Below are 26,325 nucleotides of genomic sequence, written 5' to 3'. Positions count from 1 at the left end.
GCATGTCTGAGGCAGGGGAGATGATCTCTTGGGTTTTATTATGAGATAAACAGGAGTTTCTGCCTTCTGGACATTGGCATTGTGCGCTAATGTACATGCAAGGGAATTGGAACCCACCATGCAGCGGACTCCAATTGAGTAATCTCCCAACTAATCTACCAAATTAGTTGTTCTGACAATCCAAATTAGACAACTTTTTGTTTGTTTTTCCCTATCAACCCCATTCACTTTTTATCTGTTGAAGTTGCTCTAGACTGTTTGGTCTGGCTTAAGTTTTAGATCTCCTGGAGACCGTAGAATGTTTTGTTGCAATGCTTTTTCGTCATTAGTTGTATTTCAGGGCAGAAAAATGTGATGAAAATTTAGGGGAAAACCTTCTCTATAGAAAAACTGCCTAATTTCTGGTACTAAGTTTTTTAAGCTCTAAGGGTCCATGTTGGAAAAAATAACAGATTATTCTAAAGCAAACTGATTGCTTATTCTGAGCTTAGTTTATTAAGAAAGCAATAATATCTTTGCCGACATTCATTATATGAATGTTTGAAGGCTAGGTGGAGATAGAGTCACCACCAACTTTTTCTTTATAACAAACCAATAGCTGAAATAATATTTAATACACCACATGAGGATATAGACACACAAAAACAAAAACAAAAAAACAAAAATGTATGAAACAAAATGGGTTCTGGAAATTCTAAAAATTGAAGGATTATCTTCACCCCAAACACATTTATTCAATATAAGAGAAAATTTATCAAATCAATTATAATCAATCTGTAGTGAAAATACATAAGATAATATATTAAAAATAAACAAAACACCATTAATGTCCTATCAAATTAGAAAAACACAGATCAATGAGTCCAGACTACACAAATCTGATCTCAAACCAGATGTACGGCTAATATAAGACGGCCATGGCAATGGACAAGAGAGCAATGGAGAAACCTCCAACTGCAGTGGATGAGGCAGAGCTTGGTGGTGGTGGTGGGGGAGAGGGTGTTGTGGGTGTCGTGGGGGATCCAGGACTGACAGGGCCGGAAGTGCTGCTGCTGACATTGATAGCTAACTTCTGGCCCAGGTCACAGTGCGTGCCGATGGTGCAGATAAAGTGGTACTCCCCCGTAGCGTTCAGAGTGATGTTTGCTGGGCCGTTTGTTACAAGTGAGATTGGGTTCGCCCTGGTGCAGGCCTCAAACGCTGCTTTTGTTACTTGGGCCACATTATGAGTACCAGTGGTGAAATTGAAGACTGCATAACAAGAAAAACTCGAACTTAGTATGTATATATATATATATGTCAAAGACCCTGACATGGATGACAAGAGGTGGTGGAAGGGAAAAATACGTCCTAGAGAGGAATCAATATAGGAGCGCAAACCGACCTGACTCCTCTTGAGAGCTAGAAGTCGGAACACAGTGACACCAAGCCTGACCCCCAAGGAAGACCTTAGACATCTGACATCAATAAACAACCCGACTAGAGCAAAACTAGGTGTCGAGAGCACCCACTTATCATAGACGCATGGCACCGAAGGAGCATGCGTAATAGACATGTCGTGTTGTAATATGGGTTCGGGCACCATGGTCAAGAAACATCTTGATTTATAAATAATGAAAAATTTTAAGTTATTCAATTTTGTGTGGAGAAATATTGTCTACTAACTTGAGCGTCGGAGTATCTTTAATATCATATTTTTTTCAATATAAGTGCAAGAGAAAAATAAGTTTTAGAAGGATTACAGAAGTTGAGCTGTTTTACCTAGAACGTCGCCGGTTTCAAAATCCTGGTTAGCAGCCCAGGTGGTGTAGGCGACAGAACCAGCAGGAGGAATTGTCCAACCCAAAGCTTCCAAGACAACATGTGTATCTGCAGTTGCGCTATGAAGCAGAGCAATTAGAATAAAAGCACACCCAAACAGACCCTTGGCACAAGCCATCTCTCTATAATCTGTGCGTGTGTGTTCACCAGGTCGTCCCTTCCCTTTCCTCTCTATCTTTCTCTCTGTATTAAGGAGATAATACAGTAATTGGAGTTATAATGTTGAATGCTAAGCTAGAATACTTATAGAGAGTTCTGTCTGGACGACTCGTTGAGTTGATTCAATTAGATTTTAAGGTGAGTTAACCCCAAAATATTTTTATTAGCTCAGTTGAGCCAGCTCGAACATGCACCGAGTCAGTTCTAAAACTCAATCTTGGGTTTGGAGAGAACAAAATATAAACACCTATATTTATATTTTTATTTACTCACAAGTTTTCGACTTGACTAGAGTCTAGATGGATTATGGACACATATATTTTTACTTATCAATGAAAATAACTATGGTCTTGAGACTCATTGAGTTGACTTGATTCGGTTGGAATTTGAGATTACTAGGATCTAAAACTCGTTTGAATGAGTCAATCTGGAGATCCATCAACCAGATCTGAAAACCAATATGCATATATTTATATATTCTTTAATTCTAAAGTATTTAATAAAATAAAATATATTTGTTCGTTAGAGTCAAATCATGAATTATCAAATTAATATTGAAAATCAACGGATATACATACTAGTCGAGTCGAGCCGAGCCGAGCCAAGTTTTCAACTTTAAACGAACGGTTGAGATAGGAGGATAATCCTAGGGATTACAAAAACCTAATTTTCCTTTCGTATCAACCGTAGGTTTGAGGTTAAAAAAGTCCCTATCAAAACTGAAGAAACCGCCTGATGTTAAAAGTTGGACATTGTTGCTGACGTGGTAGGGGAGACTAACGAGCCCAACCTAGCCGCCAACGAAATTTCTTCAGTCTCAATTACCGGCTTCAGGACACGCGTCGTGAGGTGAGGGTCCGTTCCTACCAACTCTAAGAAATCTTTCAACCAAATTACCTAACTATATGACCATGTATATGAATTCACACCTGCCATCAAATTCTCACGAGCAAAACTTTATCAATCTTTTTCTTTTAATTTTTTTTTTTTTTTGAGTCGTGCTGGAGTAACATTGAAATGTACATCGATTCTGACATTTTAATGTCGTGGTGCACGAAATCATAGATGCTTTTCACTTGCATCTCGATGAAAAATATCTATGATTATGTGTGTACCACTACATCAGAATGTATCATCGATGTATATTTTAATGTTACTTCAGATTTTTTTTTTATTTTTTTTTTAAGTAATGTGAAAATTTCTTATCATGATGACATGTGCACATGCCTCTTGACCTTGGTCTTCATTAAGAGATTAATGAAAACTAACTTAAATGCCCTCACTTTCAACCTTCAAATAAAACCTAGATGTTCCTCTTCTAACTCTTCAACCGTTATGATTAATTACTTTCAATTTATCTAATTTTGTTTACATCCATTGTTTTAAACCTAGCCTTAAATCTTTGGTAGAAAATCCAAAATTTTATTATTTTCTATTTTTTTGTAAAATCCGTTCTTGTCTTTTAGGTTTGAAGATTGAAGTAGATAAGAGTCTTAAGAATGAAGAAGATGGCAAATATTTATTCTCAATAAATTGAAAATGACTAATTTTGAGAAGAAAAATCAAACAAAGGTGCTTAGGTCATTTTTATGTCTATAAGTGAAGACTTTGGTTAAGAAGATTTGTTCCTCACATTGAAACTACTACTGATTTGGACGTCGAAGTGTAATTGACGAATACCCCACTACTATGAGGATTGGGGAAGTTAGGAAGGATGTTATTTCAATAATCCTTGTTTCATATCATAGACTTGAGAAATACAAGATTGTACCTCAACTGAGTAGTCAAGAAAAATCAAACATTCTGAAATCAGATTTTTAAGTCGCCTTGTAAACTCTCTTTCCATCTTAACTTTCTATTGCAAATGTACTATGCCACAAAAACAAAACTTAGCTCAACCAAACATTTCACCGAATCACATATGTAGGCTTAAAAGGGGATGGGTTCAAGTTGGATTTGAGCATATCGATATTTAAATTTGAACTTTTTTTTTTTTTTTTTTAATCTTGATCCAACTCAGATCTTATTAGCTAAAATCATATCTAAACCATTTTGCTTTTTCCAAATTTGGATTCATGATCTAATTGAATTATTTGATTGGGGTCAGATAATTTCAAACCGTTTAATAGTTTTTGTTATATTTCTTTTTAAATCATTATACTATTTTATTTTATTATTATAATTCTTTTATTTTATAAGAATCCATATCATATTAAAGTAGATATGTTGAAAAACATAAACTATAATTTTCAAAATAATATATCATTCGGATCTAGACGGATATAGGGATAGATCCATATTCGATTCGGATCAAGGAACATCAACCCATATTCAACCCCTTTTTTTTTTTTTTTAATTTGGATCCACTCCAAAGGTCCAAATCAGCTAAATTCGAATATAAATCACTCGAATAAAATCTGACGACCCACGTTATGCCCTAGAAGGCACTCTCCTACGCTCTGAATAAGAATAATTTGCAAATAAGTGTGTAAATGTTGTCTCATAGTGCATGATTATCTCACAATTTGATCCACATCTTCTCTTTTATATCTTTCTAGATCATAAAGCAGATTTAAAATTATAAGATTCTGGTAGGTTTATTTCTTTTTTTTTTTTTCTGAAAAGTTTTGAAACCTCAATCTCTAATTGTTTTTAGAATGAAAGGATTTCAGTGCTAACTTTCTTTTTCCTTTTTTAAGGAAGGCAACCTTGTTTTCTCTTTAAATTTTAATCCAACATTGGATAAGTAGAGGCCTTCCCTCTTGTTTATATATAAGTTCATCTTTTATTTTTAGTTGTTCAAGTTAGAAATGTAATGCTCCAACACAACAATTGTGATTGCACACGTGCATGTGTGTGGTGGATCCTTGTCGATTGAACGATGGAACACGAAGTACATGTATCAATTTGAATCCAATCACCCTTTGTGCGATTAGCGTCGCATCACCTAGTTGGGTTAGGGTTTGGTGTGTGCAAGAAGGACGATTGTGTCTGTTCGGACTGACTCCTAGAAACAACTTGTTTATACCTTTTTTTTCACTCACAGATTCAATAGAAAAGAGAACCAAATTTTCTATAATTGTGCAAACCTTGAAAGACTATCTTTATCTTAATTAAAATCTTCTTTTCCTACTTAGTTTTTCCTTTCATTTGAATTATTTCCAATAATTTTAAAATAAATTTTGATATCGAGGCTTCAAGTTTACATTCAATCCAAGTAATAAACAAAAACCTTGTTTGATTAGATCATTTGATGATCAAAATTTCACCCGAAGGTGTTATTAATTTTTGCAACACTAAAACTAGCATAAATTCTAGAAAAATGGCTCGATAGAGAAGGAAGAAGAAATTCTATGCAAATCTTAGATTCTAAATACTTTGCCCAACTCAATCTATGATGCATATTGAACATCAACATCAATAAAGAAATTGTACCTTTTTCAAAAAAAAAAAAAAAAAATTTACAACTAATTATGGACTTTAAAAGACATTGTAAAATTTCAATGTTTAGTATTTAATTTTATTGATTTTAAGACAACCAATGACAAATCAATTCTTTTACAATTGTATAAAGTACAACTAAATATTATGGATCTTAAACCAGTCGAAAATGGCCTTTCGAGTAAATCCTACCGAGGTAATTATTACAAAATTGTCTTCAACTTGGAATGATTATAAGTGTATCCACCTTCGAGACTTTTGCAATTTTTGACATTTTTCAAAAACATAAATTGAATCTATTGCAAATTCGACGAACAAGTCTCCTTGAACGAATCACCTCACCAAGTCCTCAAGTCCCAGATAGGACATATTCAATTACCTATAATTATAGAAGAGACTCCTTGACTCAGTCGTCATATCTAGCAATCGAGTCCGAGTCTCAACTCCAAGATAAGTCGATTTGCCAAGTGGCCCTTGATTTTTTCAGACCTATTTCAAATAATGAAACATTGGACATTAAGTATCTCCCATGAAGTAATTTTCCTTAATGATCCATCTTTAATTAGTTTTGTTGGGTGTGGGGGTTAAGATTGGAAAGAAACCATACATTTTGTCATTGAGAGACACCAAAGAGGACAAAAAAATTTAATTGACAAACATTTGAATGATTTGCAATGGAATGAGTCTTCATTTTATAAATCGATTTATTAATAATTTTGGAGATTTGGAAGTCAAGATCTTACGAAAGGGAATTCTAGAACCTCAACTAAGGCTCCTTTATTTTATTGGTTCACAAACCTAAAAGTAAGATTAAAAGGAAGATTCCTTAGGTTTGAGGTCAACTATAAAAATAAAAAGTCAAGGGTTGGGAATTAGGGAGATGGCCTCTTCAGGATGACAGCAACACAATTCAAATATAGGGCTAAATGGGTTCGGACTCCACCCCAAATAGTGATCTGAAAACAAATTTTGAATCGTTGGAGTATATCTGAATAAATAATGGGTCGAATATGATTTAATATCAATTGATCAGACATTACCCGACCTGACCCATATTTATGGATGATTTCTTTGAATCCAGAGATGTTTCTATTGTGAAATGCAATTCAACCTGAACCAACCTGATTGACCGATCTGATGAGTTTGATATGGTCTTAGTATGATCCGAAATAGATTTGGATCTAATTTTTTTTATAATCGTAATTCACATTTACATATACATAGATCCAAATCAGTTCCAATCGATAAAATAAAAAACAGCTCTTGTGAAATGTTTCGAAACATGAGAGTATTTGTTTACAATTTATTGTATTAAGAAGGTAATGTGATGATGTGTAGTTGTACAGTTTCATAGAAATATCATTTTTTTCCAAGAAAATGGTTTTCCTATCTTGTTGGAAGAATATTAGCAGACCCAGTCCCCCTTGAAAATGAATTTTCGCACCTATTGCCACGATCACAACTCTCTTTCTAACATCTTCCTTGATGCAATTAAGTGATTGATTTTTATTTTATTTATTTTTGTTATTTCAAAAGTAGCTACTTCAGTTACTCGAATTTTTTATATTCCTTTTTTTTTTTTTTAATTATCAAACGATGTCAGCTTATTTTGAAAATCCTAGCTTTTTTAGCATAATATTAAGGAATTATAGATGCAATTTTGTGCATGCACCTTAGATCTCAATCCAAATCCAAATCCCACACCAATAAATTGTCAAAATAATATAAAAACATGGAAAATAGAAATAACACAAGGATTTTTACATGGTTCAGCAAATGCGCCTATATTCTCGGCTCAGAGAGGCATTCCACTATATTTCGAATTCTGAATCCAATATTGCATGATTGCATTCCGCCTTCTCCCCAAATCCCTCTTTTTCTCTTATTTTTTTCCTCCTTTTAAAACGACCTTTTGCCTGTTAAATATAGAGGGGGGGGGGGAAAAAAACTAACCTCAAATAGAAAATTTAGTTATAATTAAATTACAATTTTCATGTTCACCAATATCCAAAAATAGTAATTATTTAAAGAGGAAGAATCCTAACAAATTATATAATTGAGATTCTTCCTTAATTAGATAGAGTTCCACCCAAACAATCAAACTCAAGCTTTTTTTTATTTTAGGAAATACATTTTCACTTGAACTTTTCTAGAAAATTGCATTTTGTTATGTAATTATGAACAAAGTAAAGAACTTTATTTTTGTTAGACCAACAATTCACATCTAGGATTACTAATGGGTTGGGCTTTGGCCCAATCCAGTATAGACTTGGTTTGAGTAGCGTAATCAGACTCATTTAATTATCAAACCGGGTCGGTCTTGGATGTGGGTATTTTGTTTTTTAGCCCAGCCTGACCACTAGAAAGGTTTTATTTGGGCTAGGATTTTTAGGGCTAATTACAACCGGATCGTTTATATATCAGCCCGGCCCATTAATAGCCCTAATCACATAATTGACAATTAAATAAAGATAAAGCACATCATCAACTTATAGGAACGGATCCAAAGAGTTGTATTGAATTTAGCTGAAAAATAAAATCAGCTTTATTTTAAAACAGAGTTCAATGTATATGAATTACATGAATGAATCACACATCATTACATAGGATAGAAAGGGTTACTTAAACTGGGCAATCTAAAGCAAGAAAGCTAAGCCAAAAAACAAGGAGAATATGACCGAGGAGCTAGCAACAACAACAACGGATGTAGCAGCATTTGAAGGAGGTCCTCCCGTCGTCGGTGGTGGTGTAGTAGGTGTCGTCGGTGGTGGCGTAGAAGGAGTGGTGTTGCCACTAGGAGGAGTTGGAGTGCTGGAAGGTGGGGTGGCAGTATTAGAAGGTGGGGTTGAAGTGGAAGGTGGGGTTGTGGGTGTCGTGGGGGATCCAGGACTGACGGGGCGGGAATCATCGCGGCTGACATTGATAGCTAACTTCTGGCCCATCTCACAGTGCGTGCCGATGGTGCAGATAAAGTATTGCTCCCCCGCAGTGCTCAGAGTGATGTTTGCTGGGCCGTTCGTTACAAGTGAATTGGGGTTCATCTTGTTGCAGGCATCGAACGCTGCTTTTGTTACTTGGGCCACATTATGAATATTTGTGGTGAAATTGAAGACTGCACGATATAAAAAAAAAAAAAATTCAAAATTATTTTCAACCGTACATGTGTCATTTTGAGATAAACATATAAATGATATATTGAATTCATATTGTAAGAGATCCTGGCATGAATGACATGTTATTGTGGAAGGGAAAAAAAGTCCTCAAGGTTCCTCCAGAGCCAAATACTTAACACTTGTTTTAAGTCATTCAACTTTGTTTGGAGAAATATTATAAGATTATTTTCTAATTTGAACGTCCGGGTATCTTTAACAAGTATCATTTGAGAAAAATAAGTTTTAGAAGGATTATAGAGGTTGAGCTGTATTACCTAGAGTGTCACCGACTTCGAATTCCTTGTCATTAGCCCAGGTGGTGTAGGCGATGGGACCGCCGGGAGGGATGGTCCAACCCAGATTGTCTAAGACAACATATGTATCTACTGCAGTTGCAACTTGAAGCAGAGCAATAAGCATAAAAGCACACCCAAACAGACCCTTAGCAAAAGCCATCTCTCTATAATCTATCTTTGTGTGTGTGTGTGTGTGTGTGTGTAACAGGTCGTCCTTCCCTCTCTTATCTTTCTCTCTGTATGCACGGAGGAGAGAATTATGTCTTTTGGAGTTATAATGTTGTAGGCTATGCTCCAATACTTATATAGAGTTTCTATCTGGACTTTGGACCATAATTTTAAAACTAGATTTTAAGGTGAGTTAACCCCAAGACCTTTTTACCAGCTCAGTAGAGTCAGCTCGAATATGTACTGATTCAGTTCGATAACTCAATTTTGGGTTTGGAGAGAACTTTATATAAAGATATCTATTTATATTTTTATTTACTCACAAGTTTTCCACTTTAATTATTAGATGGATTATGGATATTTGACTTAAGTCAAGTTTTAATTTTAGAGTCTTAATAATCTGACTATCCCACGTGGCAAACTCAATCGACTACTTGACGTGATAAGTTTGGAAATTATAGAGCTGTGCTCCTTGAGATACATGGTTCCCTAGAGATACATTTTTTTATGGGGAAGTACAATTGTGTATCCCGAAGAGTGCATATCTACGATTTCTGAACTTATCATGTTAGGGGTAGTCAATTGAATTAGCCACGTGAGATAGTCAGATAATCACGATTCTTAATTTTAAACTATATTCTTGAGAGCATAGTTTAAAACTCATTGAGTTGACTCGATTTCATTAGAATTAGAGATTATTAGATTCTAAAACTCGTTTGAATGAGTCAATATGGAAATATATCAATCAGGTCTGAAGTATTTAATAATATAAAATATATTCGTTTGATTCGTTCGAGTCAAAGCGTGGCTCATCAAAAATTAATATTGAAATCCATGGAAGGTTTTAAAAAAAAGACCCTTTCAAAGCTAACGAAATCGCGTGACGAGAATAGTTCCGACATTGTTGCTGACGTGGAAGAGGAGACTAACGAGCCCAACCTAGACGCCAACGAAGTTTCTTCGGTCTCGACTCTCAAGTCCCGGCTTCATTGACACGCAACGTGAGGTGAGGGGTCGTTTCTACCAACTTTAAGAAATCTTTGATTCTTGAGGTGGGACCCAAATCACCAAATTATATGACCACGTACATGCATTCACACGTGCCATGAAATTCTCACGAGCCAAAATTTAATGGTTTTTTTTTTTTTTTTTTTAAAAGTAATGTGCAATTTTCTTGTCATGATGGCATGTGCATTTTGTTTGGTAAAATTACTTATACAAGGACTTTTTTCTAAATAATCCCTAAATTTTGGATGGTATTGTAATAGTTCATTTAGTAAACTTTTCTTTTCTTAGTAGTCTAGGACCTCATCTTTCACACTTCTCATGATTGAATGCTCTAATCGTACTAATTCAATGTTTTCATCCAATAAAATTGGATTTTTGACATCTCAATTGAGTTTCAAAGACTCCATTCTATCAAAAAGATTTAAGTAGAAAGAAAAAGCTATTTTAAAGAAATTTTTTCAACATTTTGAATATGTATGTAAAAACAAGCTGATGACATATCCCTTGACCTTTGTCTCCGTTAATAGATTAATGAAAACTGACTTAAATGTCCTCATTTTCAACTTTCAAATAAAATCACCTAATGGTATGTTTGATTGCATGGAAAATTATTTTCCGTAGAATTTGAAATTCATAGAAAATTAGTTGTGAAAAATAGGTAGGGTTGGAAAATCAAATTTCATTGTTTGATTTCACTTGGATAAAATCATGGAAAAAATATGAGAAAAAGAAGAAGAGGAAAAGGAGGAAGAAGATGAGAGGAAGGGGAGAGGAAGAAGAAGATGACGAGGAAGAGGGAGGGGGGAGGATGTGGCGACAGTGGCAATGAAGGTGGCGGTGGTGACGGCGACGGTGACGGTTACGGTGGCGGCGACGACGATGGCGATGAAAGAGGTAAGTGAGGAAGATGGGGGGAGAACATGGTGGTGGTGGTGGTGGTGGCGACGGAGGAGGTGAGGGATGGAGAAGAAGAGAGAGAGACAGAATGTGGTCAGAGACGGAGCCAAGGGCAACGGCGATGGTGACGACGGCGATGACAACGACGATGAGGTTAGTGTAATGGTGGTGCTGGTGGTGGTAGTGCTGGTGGTGGTAGGAAAGAATTGAGGATGGAAAATATGGGTAGATTTCATTTTCCCACCCATATGGGTGGGAAAGTGGGTGGGAAAGTGAAATCCATGATTTAGTGGACTTTTTCAATAGGGTGGAAAATGAATTTCCATTTCCATGTGCAATCAAACACTTGAAAAATGTCATTTTCTATGGAAATTGATTTTCCACCCTATTTTCCATGTGCAATCAAACATACCCTAGGATAAGTGTTCTTCCCATAGTCACAAAGTTGGAGTATAGGTTTAAAACGGCAAGGGAAAACTTTGAAAAAATATTTATAAAAAAAAGATAAAAAATATATTAAAAATTATATATGAAAAAATATATATCTAATGAAAATGCATAAAATCAAGTTATTATCATCAAATCTTATGTTTTTACATTTATGAATTAGAAAATTCTATTATGTATCAAATCCCACATTTTTTTAGAAAAAAAAAAAAAGAGAGAGAGAGAAAATGTTTAAAATATTATCTTTGTGAAAAAAAAAAAGGAAAAAAATGGTGATTTTTGTTACAAATGAGAAGGTTGCATTTTTTTACCGTTGTAATTGTCACGGATGCAAGTCGTGTTTTTCTTTTTCCTCAAAAAATCATCGATTTTTATTATTATGGTTCTTCCTAAAAAGTAAAAACCCCATCTTCTAGCTCTTCAACTGTTATGATAAATCATTTTCAATTTATCTAATTTTTTTACATGCATTGTTTTCAACCTAGCCTAAATCTTTTGTAGAAAATCCTAGATTTTTTAATTCAAAATTCCATCATTATTCTATTTTTGGTAAAATCCTTTCTTACCTTTGAGGTTTGAAGCTTGAAATAGATAAGAGTCTTAAGAATGAAAATGGTTTTTTGCAAAGCAAATCAATGGTTCTCCGCTAAAGGTTGCAGACAATGGCACTCGGGTCATTTTTAGGTCTATTAAGTAAAAAACTGTGGTCAAAAACATATGTTCCTCACATTAAATAATGAAACATTATTGGACATTAGGTCATTGAAAGACACCCAAGTGGACAAAAGTAAGAATTGACAAAGATTTGAATGATTTGCAATAAAATAGGCTTCTAGATCAAAGGTGTGTATTCCTTTTGTAATCACAACTACATTTAGAATGAGTCTTCATTCTATAATCCGAATTTATTAAAGATTTTAGAGATTTGAAAGTCAAGATCTTAAGAAAGGGGATTCTAAAACCTCAAATAAGTCTCCTTTATTTTATTGGCACACAAATCGGTTCTTGTAGTACATTATAGAACTTGAGCCTCTTTTGCTTATTTTTGACCCACTTTTTTCTTCAGTCTTCCATTCCCACCAACCTAAAAGTAATCTTGTTCTCTAGCGAGGAAGATTCCTTAGGTTTGATGTCAACTATAAAATATAAAAAATTGAACTAGGGAGATGACCTCCTCAAGATGAAAGCAACACAATTCAAATATAGAGGCCATAAAATGAGTTGGCCTACCCCAAATTTCAGTGATCTTGAAAATAAATAAATTTAGCTGGTTTAGATCCTTGGAGTATGTCTGGAGAAAAAACGGATCGAATATGATTTAATGTCTTTTGATCCGACGTTACCCAACTTGATACAATTGACCCGTATTTGTGGATGATTTCTCTGAATCCAGAGATGTTTCTAATGTGAAATGCAATTCAACCTGATGGGTTTAGTACAGTGTTAGTATGATCTGAATCAGACTCGGATCAATTTTTTTTTATTATCCAAATGTGAATTTGGATATACTTAGATCCAAACTGGGTCCATCGATTTTATGCCTTACTCAAATATCATGATTTTATGTGTTATTTTATATTTGAATCTTTTTTGATAATTTTGCCAATAGTGAGCCTTTTTTGATAATTTTGCCAATCCACCATAACCTGACCACTGAAGGATGGGCAAAAAAAATTGAGTAAATGGGTCCAACCTTGAAGAAATTAAAAACAGTTCTTGTGAAACGTTTGGAAACTTATAGTATATGTTTATAATTTCTTGTATTAAGGAAGCGATGATGTGATTTGCAGATGTATAATTGTACAGTTTCGTATAAATATCACTTTTTCCAAGAAAATGATTTTCCTTCTTGATGGAAAAATATTCGCAGATCCCAACTCTCTTTCTAACATCTTCTAGGATGCAGTTGAATTTTCGATATTTCTTTTTTATTTCTTATTAAAGGAATGTCGACTCCTTTTGAAAATTCTAGATATTCTTAACATTATATTGGGGAATTGTCGATGCAATTTTTTGCATCCACTTCGAGATTTCAATCTAACTCAAGATCCCACATCAAAATAATATAAAAACATGGAAAAGAGAAATAACACAAGGATTTTTACGTGATTTTTTAAATGTGCCTATATCTATGGTCTCAGGGAGTCATTTCACTATATTCCGAATTTCAAACTCAATATTATATGATTGTATTATGCTTTTTCTCCAAATCCTTTTTTTTTTTTTCTCACTTCCCTCCTCTCATTTACATTGACCTTTAATCCTTTAAATAAATAAATAAAAATCTAACCTCAAATAGAAAAATTAGTTTTAATTAAATTACAATTTTCTTATTAACTCATATTCAAATATAATAATTATCCAAAGAGGAAAAATCCTCTCTAATTCTCTAATTGAGGTTCTTTCCTAATTAGATAAAATTACACCCAAATAATATCATGTGTCTATCTCGAGATTCCCACTGATTGATGCAACATGAACGGTCTAGATGGGAGAGGACTTTATACCATCACATAGGAATTTCATTTCATTGCTGTTACTCAGACAAGCAAACCCAAGCTTTTTTTTTTTTTTTTTTTCTAGAAAATATATCACTTAAAACTGTTCTAGAAAGTAGCATTTTGTTCTGTAATTATGAGCGCAGTAAAGAACATTTTTGTTAACCTAACAATTCACATCCAAGATTATTAATGGGCTGGGCTTTGGCCCAAGCCAGTATGGACTTGGTTTGGGTAGTGTAATCAGACTCATTTAGTTATCAAAAAGGGTCGGGCTTGGATGTGGGTATTTTGTTATTTGGGCCCAGTCCAACCACTAGGGCTAGGATTTTGAGGCCCAATTACGACCAGATCGTTTGCATATCAGCCCGGCCCATCAACAGCCCCAATCACATAATTGACAATTAAGAAAAAATTAAGCAGATCATCAACTCATAGGAACGGATCCGTGTTCTATTGACTTCAGCTGAAAAATAAAATCAGCTTTATTTAAAAACAGGGCTCAATCTATATCAATTACATGAATGAATCACACATCGTTACATTAGAGATAGAAAAGGTTGCCATAAACTGGACAATCTAAAGAAAGAAAGCTAAGCCAAAAAACAAGGAGAATATGACTGGGGAGCTAGCAACAACAACAGACGTAGCAGCATTTGAAGGAGGTCCTCCCGTCGGTGGTGGTGTTGTCGAAGGCGTAGTAGGAGGAGTGGCACTACCACTAGGTGGGGTGGCAGAGCTAGGAGGAGTGGAAGGTGGAGTTGCTGGGCTGGAAGGTGGGGGGGCAGAGCTAGAAGGTGGGGTGGCAGTTGCAGAGCCAGTGACATTGATGGCTAACTTTTGGCCCAATGAGCAGTGTTGGGGGAAAGCGCAGATGTAGTAATGTGGGCCATTGGAATCAAGAGCGATGGTAGCGAGACTTTCCGTTTTAATAGATCCGATGGTGCTAGCAGCATTGCAAGCATCGTAAGCTGCCTTTGTCACTTCAGCCACATTGTGAACTCCATTGGTGAAGTTGAACACTACAAAAAGTAATTAAATGACCTATGTAAGAAGCACTATATTGAACCAGAAAGATATATATGACACAAAAATAAATGATTGAACTTGCAAAAAGAAGCCTATTGTGCCCACAAAACTCACTAAGATAAGTGGTGTTATTGAACCAATAATCACTGAAGCCAAAGATAGATAAAGCACCTAAATTATAAGACGAGTAAGCCTTAGTTTAAGATTCATCAATAAGTAATGTTGCTCCACTACCCAACCAATCACAAAGACGATTGTAAAACTTATTCGTTACTTGTCACGGGATCACACCACGAGGTCTAAAGTGCAAGTACTCGATGATGTGAATTAATAAACTTAGGTGATAGACATAGGCATTGATCCATCGCCCATTGGTGCTTGAGGGGCAATCATTTGCACTAGTGTATAAAAAGTTCTGAAATTCTTATCGTTGCGAGGAAAGCTTTTGGAACGAAGACATTTTCTTGAAAGAAACAAAAAAAAAAAAATGTGATTTATAATTTAGATACATCCCACGAGAATCTTTAAGATACCTCCCTACGTTTTCAAACCGATAATTAACTAACTCGATTATTTCCTAATTTGAACGTTGGGGTATCTTTAACAAGTATCATTTGAGAAAAATAAGTTTTCGAAGGATTACAAAGGTTGAGCTGTTTTACCTAGAAAGTCGCCGGTTTCAAAATCCTGGGTAGCAGCCCAGGTGGTGTACGCGATGGAACCAGCAGCAGGGACTATCCAACCCAAAGTGTCCAAGACAACATGTGTATCTACTGCAGTTGCAACTTGAAACAGAGCAATAAGCACACCCAAACAGACCCTTAGCAAAAGCCATTTCTCTATAATCTATCTGTGTGTGTTTGTGTAACAGGTCGTCCTTCCCTCTCTTATCTTTCTCTCTGTATGCACAAAGGAGAGAATTATGCCTCGGAGTTATAATGTTGTAGGCTATGCTCCAATACTTCTATAGAGTTTCTATCTGGACTTTGGACCATAATTTTAAAACTAGATTTTAAAGTGAGTTAACCCCAAGACCTTTTTACCAGCTCAGTAGAGTCAGCTCGAATATGTACTGATTCAGTTTGATAACTCAATTTTGGGTTTGGAGAGAACTTTATATAAAGATATCTATTTATATTTTTATTTACTCACAAGTTTTCCACTTTATTAGATGGATTATGGATATTTGACGTAAGTCGAGTTTTAATTTTAGAATCTTGATAATCTGACTATCCCACTTGACAAACTCAATGGACTACCTAACATGACAAGTCTGGGAATCATAGAGCTGTGCTCCTTGAGATACATGGCTCCGTAGAGATATATTTTTTATGGGAAAGTGCAGTTGTGTATGCCGAAGAGTGCATATCTACAATTTCCAAACTTATCCTGTCAGACTAGTCAATTGAGTTTGCCACGTGGGATAGTTAGATAATCACCTTAATTTTAAACTATGGTCTTGAGAGCATAGATTAAAATTCATTGAGTTGACTCAATTTGATTGGAATTAGAGATTACTGGGTTCTATAACTCGTTTGAATGAGTCAATCTGGAATTATATCAATCAGATCTGAAGTATTTAATAATATAAAATATATTCGTTTGATTCGTTCGAGTCAAAGCGTGGCTCATCAAATTAATATACTCTGTGTCACAACCTAGATGAGAATAGTTCCGACATTGTTGCTGACGTGGAAGAGGAGACTAACGAGCCCAACCTATACGCCAACGAAGTTTCTTCGGTCTCGAGTCCCAAGTACCGGCTTCAATGACACGAAACGTGAGGTGAGGGTTCGTTTCCACCAACTTTAAGAAATCTTTGAGTCTTGAGGTGGGACCCAAATCACCAACCCATATGGCCACGTATATGCATTCACACGTGCCATGAAATTCTCACGAGTCAAAATTTAAAGGGTTTTTTTTATTAAATTTTTTTGAAGGTAATGTGCAAATTTCTTGTCATGATGGCATGTGCATTTTTTCTGGGAAAATTACTTAAAGACCCTTCTATATGGACTTCTTTCTAAATAATTCCTAAGTTTTGGATGGTATCGTAATAATTTATTTAGTAAACTTTTATTTTCTTAATAGTCTAGGATCTCATCTTCTACACTTCTCACGATTGAATGCTGTAATCGTACCGATTCAATATTTTCATTCAATAAAATTGGATTTTTGACATCTTAATAGAGTTTCAGAGACTCCATTCCATCGAAAGGATTTAAGAAGGAAAAAATAAACTATTTTAAAGGATTTTTTTCAACATTTTGAATATGTATATAAAAGCAAGCTGTTGACATGCCCCTGGACCTTTGTCTCAAATGTCCTCATTTTCAACTTCCAAATAAAATCACCTAGGTGTTCTTCCCATAGTCACAAAGTTGGAGTATAGGTTTAAAAACAGAAAGGGAAAACTTTGGAAAAATATTTAAAATGAAAAATAATAATAATGAAAATAAAAGATAAAAAATATATTAAAATTTATGAAAAGAATATACTAATGAAAATTCTTAAAATCAAGTTATTATCATCAAATCCCATATTTTTACATTTATGAATTAGAAAATTCTATTATGCATCAAATCCCACATTTTAAAAAAGGAGAGAAAATGTTTAAAATTTTATTTTTGTGAAAAAAAATAGGGAAAAAATGACGATTTTTGTTACAAATGAGAAGGTCTCATTTTTTTACCATCTTAATCATCACGAATGTAAGTTGTCTTTTTGCTCAAAAAATTGTCGATTTTTGTTATTATGGTTCCTCCTAAAATGTAAAAATCTTCTAGCTCTTTGACTGTTATGACAGATCATTTTCAATTTATCTAATTTTTTTACACCCATTTTTTTCAACCGAACATTAATCTTTGGTAGAAAATATTAGATTTTTTAATCCAAAATTCCATTATTTTTTTATTTTTGGTAAAATCCTTTTTTGCCTTTGAGGTTTGAAGGTTGAAGTAGATAAGAGTCTTAAGAATGAAAATGGTGGCAAACATTTATACTCAATAAGTTAAAAATGATTGGTTTTGCAAAGAAAAATCGAGGGTTCACCGCTAGAGTTTGCAGACAAGGGCACCCGGGTCATTTTTATGTCTATAAGTAAAAAATTGTGGTCAAGAAGATATGTTCCTCACATTATAACTTGTATTGATTTGAACGTCGAAGCGCAATTGACAAATACCCCACTATTATGAGAATCGGGGAGGCAAGGAAGGATGGTATTGCAATAAAATAGTCTAGAAAACCCAAACTTCCCAAGAACATATCCTTTCAAAGTCAGATTTTAAAGTCATTATATAAACTTAGAGATGGGCTCACCTTCCGTATGAACTTTTTACTGCAAATGTACCATGCCACAAAAAATAATTAGCAAATACGTGTGTAATTATTGTCTCAGAGTGCATGGCTATGTGGGCAGTTTGATTCACACCTTCTCTTGTATATCTTCATAGATCATGGTGCAGATTTTAAAAACAGGTAATTTATTTAAGATTATAAGATTTTTTTTTTAAATAAATTTGTGTTGTGTAAATGTTTTGTATTTTGTTGTGCTACATAGAAGTACATGAGGCAATGCTCCCACTAAGGATCAAAAATGGCAGTAGTGTAATATTTTCTTAAGAATTTTCTATTTTTAAGAAAATTTTATTTTGGGGAGTTTTACATGTTTTAATAACTTTCAATTATATAAATAGAGATCTTTAAGGATGTAAAACTTATGAGAAAATAGTGATTATTCTTGTTCTGTTCCGTGGACATAGGCACATTGTCGAGTCATGTAAATCTTTGTGTTTTGTGTGATTGTGTTTTCTTTGCTCTTTTTTTTTTTTTTCACATTTGAAAACCTCAATCTCTATTTGTTTTTTAAATTAAAGGATTTTAGTTGTAGCTTCCACATAAAGCAATCTTCGTTTCTCTCTAAATTTTAATCCAACATTAGATAAATAGAAGCCTTCCCTCTAGCTTATGCATAAGTTGATGTACTACTCCAACGCAACAATTACAATTGCAAGTGCGCACGTGCGCAATGGATGGATTGGCCTCATCCATTACACGATGGAACACAAAGTAAGGGCCGATCATCCTATAGCTGGGTTTGGTGTGCGCATGAAGGGCAATTGTATTTGTTTAGACTGACTCCTATAAATAAGTTCCTTTTGTTTGAACCTTGAAAGATTATCTTTATCTTCATTAAATCTTCTTTTCATAATAGTTTTTCCCTTCATTTGAATTACTTCTAATAATTTTAAAATAAATTTAGATATGGAGGCTTCAAGTGTACATTCGATCCAAGTCATAAACAAAAACCTTGTTGGATTAGACAATTTGATGATCAAAATTTCACCCCAAAGGTTTAATAATTTTTGCAACACTAAAACTTGCATACATTCTAGAAAATGGCTCAAGAGAGAAGCATTGTAAGAGGAAGGAAGAAGATTTTCTATTCAAATTGCAGATTCTAAATACTTTGCCCATCTCCATCTACGATACATATTGAACATCAACATCTATAAAGAAATGAATCACTATGTGAAAATCCTAAATTTGTATAAAAAAATTTGTTGGGCCTGACCCGTCGAATTAGATGGAATTACACCCAGACTATACCTTGTGTCTATCTCAAGATTTCCACTGATTGATGCAACATGAACGACCTAGATGAGAGAGGACTTTATACCAGCACACAGGAATTTCATTTCATTGCTATTACTCAGACAAGCAAACCCAAGCATTTTTTGTTTTTTTGAGAAAATAAATCATCACTTAAAACTTTTCTACAAAGTTGTATTTTGTTCTGTAATGATAATTATGTACGCAGTAAAGAACAATTTTTGTTCACCTAACAATTCACATCTAGGATTATTAATGGGTTGGGCTTTGGCACAAGCCAGTATGGACTTGGTTTGGGTAGTGTAATCAGACTCATTTAGTTATCAAAAAGGGTCGGGCTTGGATGTGGGTAGTTTGTTATTTGGGCCCAGTCCGACCACTAGGGCTAGGATTTTGCGGCCCAATTACAACCAGATCGTTTGCATATCAGCCCGGCCCATCAACAGCCCTAATCACATAATTGACAATTAAAAAAAATTAAGCAGATCATCAACTTATATAGGAACGGATCCGTGTTCTATTGACTTTAGCTGAAAAATAAAATCAGCTTTATTTAAAAACAGAGCTCAATCTATATCAATTATACATGAATGAATCACACATCGCTACAATAGAGATAGAAAAGGTTGCCATAAACTGGGCAATCTAAAAAAAGAAAGCTAAGCCAAAAATCAAGGAGAATATGACTGGGGAGCTAGCAACAACAACAGATGTAGCAGCATTTGAAGGAGGTCCTCCCGTCGGTGGTGGTGGTGTTGTCGAAGGGGTAGTAGGAGGAGTGGCACTACCACTAGGTGGGGTGGCAGAGCTAGGAGGAGTGGCGCTACCACTAGGTGGGGTGGCAGAGCTAGGAGGTGGAGTTGCTGGGCTGGAAGGTGAGGGGGCAGAGCTAGAAGGTGGAGATGCTGGGCTGGAAGGTGGAGTTGCTGGGCTGGAAGGTGGGGTTGAAGTGGAAGGTGGTGTGGCAGGGCTAGAAGGTGGGGTGGCAGTAGCAGAGCCAGTGACATTGATGACTAACTTTTGGCCCAATGAGCAGTGTTGGGGGAAAGTGCAGATGTAGTAATGTGGGCCATTGGAATCAAGAGCGATGGTAGCAGGGCTTGTCGTTTTAATAGATCCGATGGTGCTAGAACCATTGCAGGCGTCGTAAGCTGCCTTTGTCACTTCAGCCACATTGTGAGCTCCATTGGTGAAGTTGAACACTACAAAAAGTAATTAAATGACCCATGTAAGAAGCACTATATTGAACCAGAAAGATATATATGACACAAAAGTAAATGATTGAACTTATGGAAAAAAAAAAGCCTATTGTGCCCACAAAACTCACTAAGATAAGTGGTGTTATTGAACCATACAGAGCAATAATCACTGAAACCAAAGATACATAAAGCACCTAAATTATAAGACGAGTAAGCCTCGGTTTAAGATTCATCAATAAGTAATGTTGCTCCACTACCCAACCAATCACAAAGACGATTGTAAAACTTATTCGATACTTGTCACGGCATCACACCACGAGGTCTAAAGTGCAAGTACTCGATGATGTGAATTAATAAATTTGGGTGATAGACAAAGGCATTGGTCCATCGCCCATTGGTGCTTGAGGGGCAATCATTTGCACTAGTGTATAAAAAGTTTTGAAATTCTTATCGTTGCGAGGAAAGCTTTTGGAACGAAGACATTTTCTTGAAAGAAACAAAAAAAGGTTATTTATAATTTAGATATATCCCACAAGAATATTTAAGATACCTCCCTACGTTTTCAAATTGATAATTAACTAACCCGATGAGGACTCAGACAGGTCAACTTGATCTCTATATATATAGAGAAATTGGGATTGAAAACTCATTTAGCCATTATTTTAAATTACAAAAAATGCCCTTGCATTGTATTAAATGGTAATTGTGGAGGGTATTTCTCGAAACTATTGACACGTGGCAATTTTGAAAAATCATAACCGATTCCCCGAGTTTATGGGAAAACACACCAAGCTGCATCAAACCGACTTTCGCACACATTCTATAAGAGTAAATCGGATGGCTGTGAAACCTGTCAGATCAAATGTGACAACTCCACGTCTGACAGGTTAGATGTGACAACCCCAATCTGACAGATCGATTGTAACTACTCCTGTCCTGACAGGACAGATGTAGCAACTCCTGCAACTAACAGATCAGGGAGCAAGTACAACTACTCTGACAGAAATCATTGAAAGAATCCTAGGAAATCTACGAGCCAGGAACTTTATAAATACTAGATAAAAACTCACACAAAAGGTTAGAAAAAATCTTCCCTGGGAACACTTTATTGGTTCGACACTAATTTTTAACTTGATCGTCGAAGTAGTCCTATTGCAAGTCAGATACCGAGCTGAAAGTTCTCAAGGAAGATCTCGAGGTAGAGCGAAAAAATACATCTAAAGTAACTTATTTGAAAATTTTAAATAATCTTTTAAATTAATTATAGAAAGACAGATAACTTACCTAAAGAGTCACCAACCCTAAACAATTGAGTGGAAGCCCAAGTAGAATAAGCGATAGAACCACCAGGAGGGACGGTCCAACCCATGGTGTCTCCAACCACATGTCTGATTGCAGCTGTGGGGGGCGAGGCGGGCACTGGCGAAGGTGTGGTAGACGGTGGAGAGGCTGAAGAGGCGGTGACATTGATGGCTAACTTTTGTCCAAAGTTGCAATGTTGTGTGAAGGTACAGATGAAGAAGTGCTCTCCTTGAGAATCAAGAGTGATGCTTGCCGGACTCTTGGTTATAATTGATCCTATGGTGCTATTAGTGTTGCAAGCATTAAAAGCTGCCTTTGTCATTTTGGCCACATCGTGCGATCCTTCGGTGAAGTTGAAGGCTAAACATAACACATCAAAATTAAATAAATAAACCAAAAAAATATTTAAAAAAAATACACATCATGTAAATCATAATCCAAGAAATTGACGTCTAAATTATCTCCTTTTAAAAATTTCTTTGGGTTACGATTTACGTGGCGTGTATTGGGGTGTGGGAGGAGGGCTTCAGTCCTCCATCCTAGGTGCATTAGATCCGCACTCTTTTGGAAAAACACTTTCCTTAACTACGTTAGTCAATAAATTCGGTGACCAACCCTCCTTGTCCCATCAAAAAGCATGATAGGATGCCAATAGATATACTTCTACATATACAAAACTTCTACCACGAGCACACATAACGGTAGGGCTATAAGCGGATGCTTATCGGTTCGAATACAGCAATATCCGCACTCTCTTGAAAAAACTCTTTCCTTGACTACATTAGTCAATAAATTCGGTGACCACCCATCCTTGTCCCATCACAGACAAAGCATGATAAGATGCCTATGGATGTAGCTCTATATATATACAAAAACTTCTATCCCAAGGACACGTGATGGAGCAGTAGACAGTCAAGTAATTTGATCCATGGACAACGTCAAGAGAAATCATTAGAGGGAGAGAAAATTTTAACAAAATTAATAATTAATAATTAAATAAATTCTTGGTTGAATTTGTAAGATATTATTTTTAAGAATTAATAATTAATAATTTAAATCTAATCTACTGCATAATTCTAGAAAGCTGAGATATTGATAAGGGTAGGAATCCTCCTCAAAGTTTCATGGTAAATTTTTTTTTTACCCTGATTTCATCGTCAAGATTCTATCTCAACTAGATGGGGATTTTGTTTAAATTAAACAAAATAAAATATTTTCTCCGTTTTAATTTCAGTATAATAAAAAATAAAAAGTGAATTTTTTCCTCAATTTAACAAAAATGTTTTAATTCTTAAAATGATAATCTACCATTTTTGAAATTAAAATAAATAGTCTACTGTTTTGGTAAATACCCATACTTCTATATTCAATTTTATTTTAACAAACACATTAAACCCAATGAAAAAATAATAATAATAAAATAGAAATTGAGACATACTTAGAATATCGCCCACTATAAAGGTTTGGGAGGCAGCCCAAGTGCTGTAGGCGATTTGACCACCAGGAGGGACCGTCCAACCCAAGGCGCCACCCACCACATGTGTGGTCTGTGCCATTGTGGACTGTAATAGAGCCAATCCGCATATCACCATAACCAAAATACTCTTACTCATATTCATATTGTCTCTCTCCTGTGTTCACCAGATCGCCCCCACCTTTCTCCTTTTTTTCTCTCTCTCTCTCTCTCTCTCTCTCTTCGTTCTCACTTTCTATTCTCTTTGTTTCTGATTTTCCATCTTTTTAGTTCTTAGTTATATAGAGAAAGGTGTGGAAATCTTTGGTGCGCGTCGGCCAGCTGATGAATGCCACGTAGGACCTACTAAGGCGGTGGTCCAGTCCAACAACTCTTTCCATATCTATTCGATCGAGACTGTTTCGAGGTTCGTCGTATTTCGTAGACTTTTTTACAATCGTCAATTTTTTGAAATTAAGCGTGGCTGGCGTCCAGACCACCACCTACCAAAATATTACCCCCAACAAGACTTCTTTCGTAAATCGTAATAATTAACTTATAGAACCATCGCTTATGTCTGTCTGTGAATGTGACCCACGCGGAAACCGTTACGTATTATTATATCTTAAATCTCCTCGGTTAGTAATTCGTGAATCAACTCAACATCTTGTGAGTCGACTCATCCAATTCAATAAGATGGCCAAGTCCACGCCTCAAGATTTAAAGTCTTGAGTTCGAATTTGACCTGATTAATCTTGAAAATTACTTGATTCATATGAGTTCTCCAAGAATTAGTGCTCTAAGAGATCTGGATACCTCGAATTTATAAATAAATAAATTATAAATTTAGATAATTTTAGATTTATAATTTTTTTTTTTAATTGAGATATTGAGACTATCTCCTTTCTTTTTTCATTTTTTCAACAATGTTGTATTACAAATTTTTTTTTTTTTTTTTTTTTTGTGTTCATAATGATACATTAAATATTTTAAATAATAAATCTGACTTACCCATTTGACATACTCAATCGACACTTGTCGTGATAAGTTTGAAAATTATAGATTTACTCTCATTAAAATGTAGAACTGCATTTTCTCATTAAAAAAATATATATAATTTTATATTTTGAGAAAAGTATATTTATGATTCTCGAACGTTAGGGTGTCGATTGAGATTCAGTATGTTACATGGGTAAGTCAAATTATCACGACTCAAAAGATAAATAAATAAATAAATAAACGTAAGATGCATTGACCACCTCACCTCACCTCGCCTAACTCACTCGTCAATTTTAGATCTTTTCTTAAAGAGTCAAGAATTCCTCCATAATTTGCTAATAAGTAATAAAATAATAAAAAAATAAGGATAGTTTGAAGAAATTTCAGTTCCGGGTCGAAGACGCTGCATCTGGTCTTTTGAATTTCCGATATCTTAGGATAATAAATGTATTGTTGACTTTTTTTCCCAAAGCAATTTTGTCATTCAGTGCTGTATATGGAATTCGTGTTCACAAACTTTTCATTACAATATTCAAATGCACGTGCTTTCACACCTAATAATTAATAAATAAATAATTCAGATTTAATGTCATCGTTCTTGCGTAACTGCCAACGTAAGGAGGTCAAATCCGCGGGTGTTTGGCTGCTAGAATAGTTTTTGCTGGAGTATGTTTAAGTTAGAACAAGCAAAATTCATTTATTCGCTCTTGATTTTTTTTTGGCAATGTGAAAGTGGGATAAGGGATTTTGAACTTTGAACCTAAGACATGAGAACGACACTTCTCATGTCTTACAACTTAACTTAGTTGATTATTCTTGCTTTTGATTTATATTCACATTTTGAGGATAACAATGAGTTTCAAGCTCGTATTATTTGAAAAAGGAGAGTAATTGGGAATTGGGATATCTTGTTCTTGATATTTTAATGGTAAAGAAGATAGAATCTAAAATCTCAAAGTTGATGGTGGGAAGGGCGTTTAATTCGATGATTCACAATTTAATTGACTAACCGTTATTCCAAATTTTGTGACAGTGTTGGTGATGACTTGAGTTTGAAGGAGAAGGAATTTACCAGTTATGAGGTAGTAAAAAGGATTTGAAAATTAGTTTTATAATAAAAAGAGAAATTTAGGAGAAACTAAAGAGAAAAGTCACAATAGAAAAACTTGGTGGAGTGATAAAAAGGCAGTCCATGGGATGGCTTAACAAACTTTTCATGTCAAATCCTTCTAGAATGGAGAAAAAATATATATTTGACTCAGTATTAGAGGTTATCAAAACACTCACGAACCCTTTTAAAGTGTTCGAAAAAGAGTCGTGATATTTTGACTCAAAAAATTTCACTCGGTTTGTACTCAGTCGATGTGGCAATCATGGTTTTTAAACTCATCCGAGATCGAGACGTATCGCCCAAGTTAACTCGGTATCGCAGTCTAACGAGACCAACTCACAATAAGTCATGAGACGACCGCGCATCGTGAGATATGCGAGTCGTCTCGGACGATATTTTCGCAAAACTTAGACGATACGAACGAGATATACGAGACATTACAGATTTTACTTTAACTCACGAGACAAACGAGTTGTATCGGACGAGATTTTCAAAATCTCGTCCGAGTTAACGAAGTTTTATCGAATATTTTTGAAATTAGTGATGGACCAATGATGCACATTGAATCAACACCATTAAATTGTGGGCCATTTTCCTAAATCGCAAATATAGGATGCTTCTCAACTGCTAATTACTGATGTAATCGGATACTTAGGATCATAAATTACTATGATCCCCTCAATAGTAAGGCAATCAATGGGTCCAAAATCCGATCCATTCAAATTCAATAATTT

At 35.0% G+C, this 26,325-nt stretch overlaps 1 protein-coding gene across 1 annotated transcript; it reads right to left on the bottom strand.

Annotated features, from left to right (window-relative positions):
- Nucleotides 1-740: 740 nt before the first annotated feature.
- Nucleotides 741-23,768, bottom strand: LOC147411871 (uncharacterized). Its single transcript, XM_086432493.1, has 6 exons — nucleotides 23,467-23,768; nucleotides 22,011-22,388; nucleotides 20,445-20,729; nucleotides 14,468-14,684; nucleotides 8,849-9,156; nucleotides 741-1,251 (listed from the first exon to the last, which is right to left on the bottom strand). The coding sequence occupies exons 1-6, from the start codon at nucleotides 23,645-23,647 to the stop codon at nucleotides 902-904; spliced, it is 1,719 nt and encodes a 572-aa protein (XP_086288619.1). The 5' UTR covers nucleotides 23,648-23,768; the 3' UTR covers nucleotides 741-901.
- Nucleotides 23,769-26,325: the final 2,557 nt, after the last annotated feature.

This window comes from Akebia trifoliata, chromosome 1, assembly GCF_017979445.1.
Source record: "Akebia trifoliata isolate Shusen 1 chromosome 1, ASM1797944v1, whole genome shotgun sequence".
Taxonomy (NCBI): domain Eukaryota; kingdom Viridiplantae; phylum Streptophyta; class Magnoliopsida; order Ranunculales; family Lardizabalaceae; genus Akebia; species Akebia trifoliata.
The sequence above is the reverse complement of the archived record's forward strand: the minus strand, read 5'-3'. Positions and strand labels throughout refer to the sequence as shown.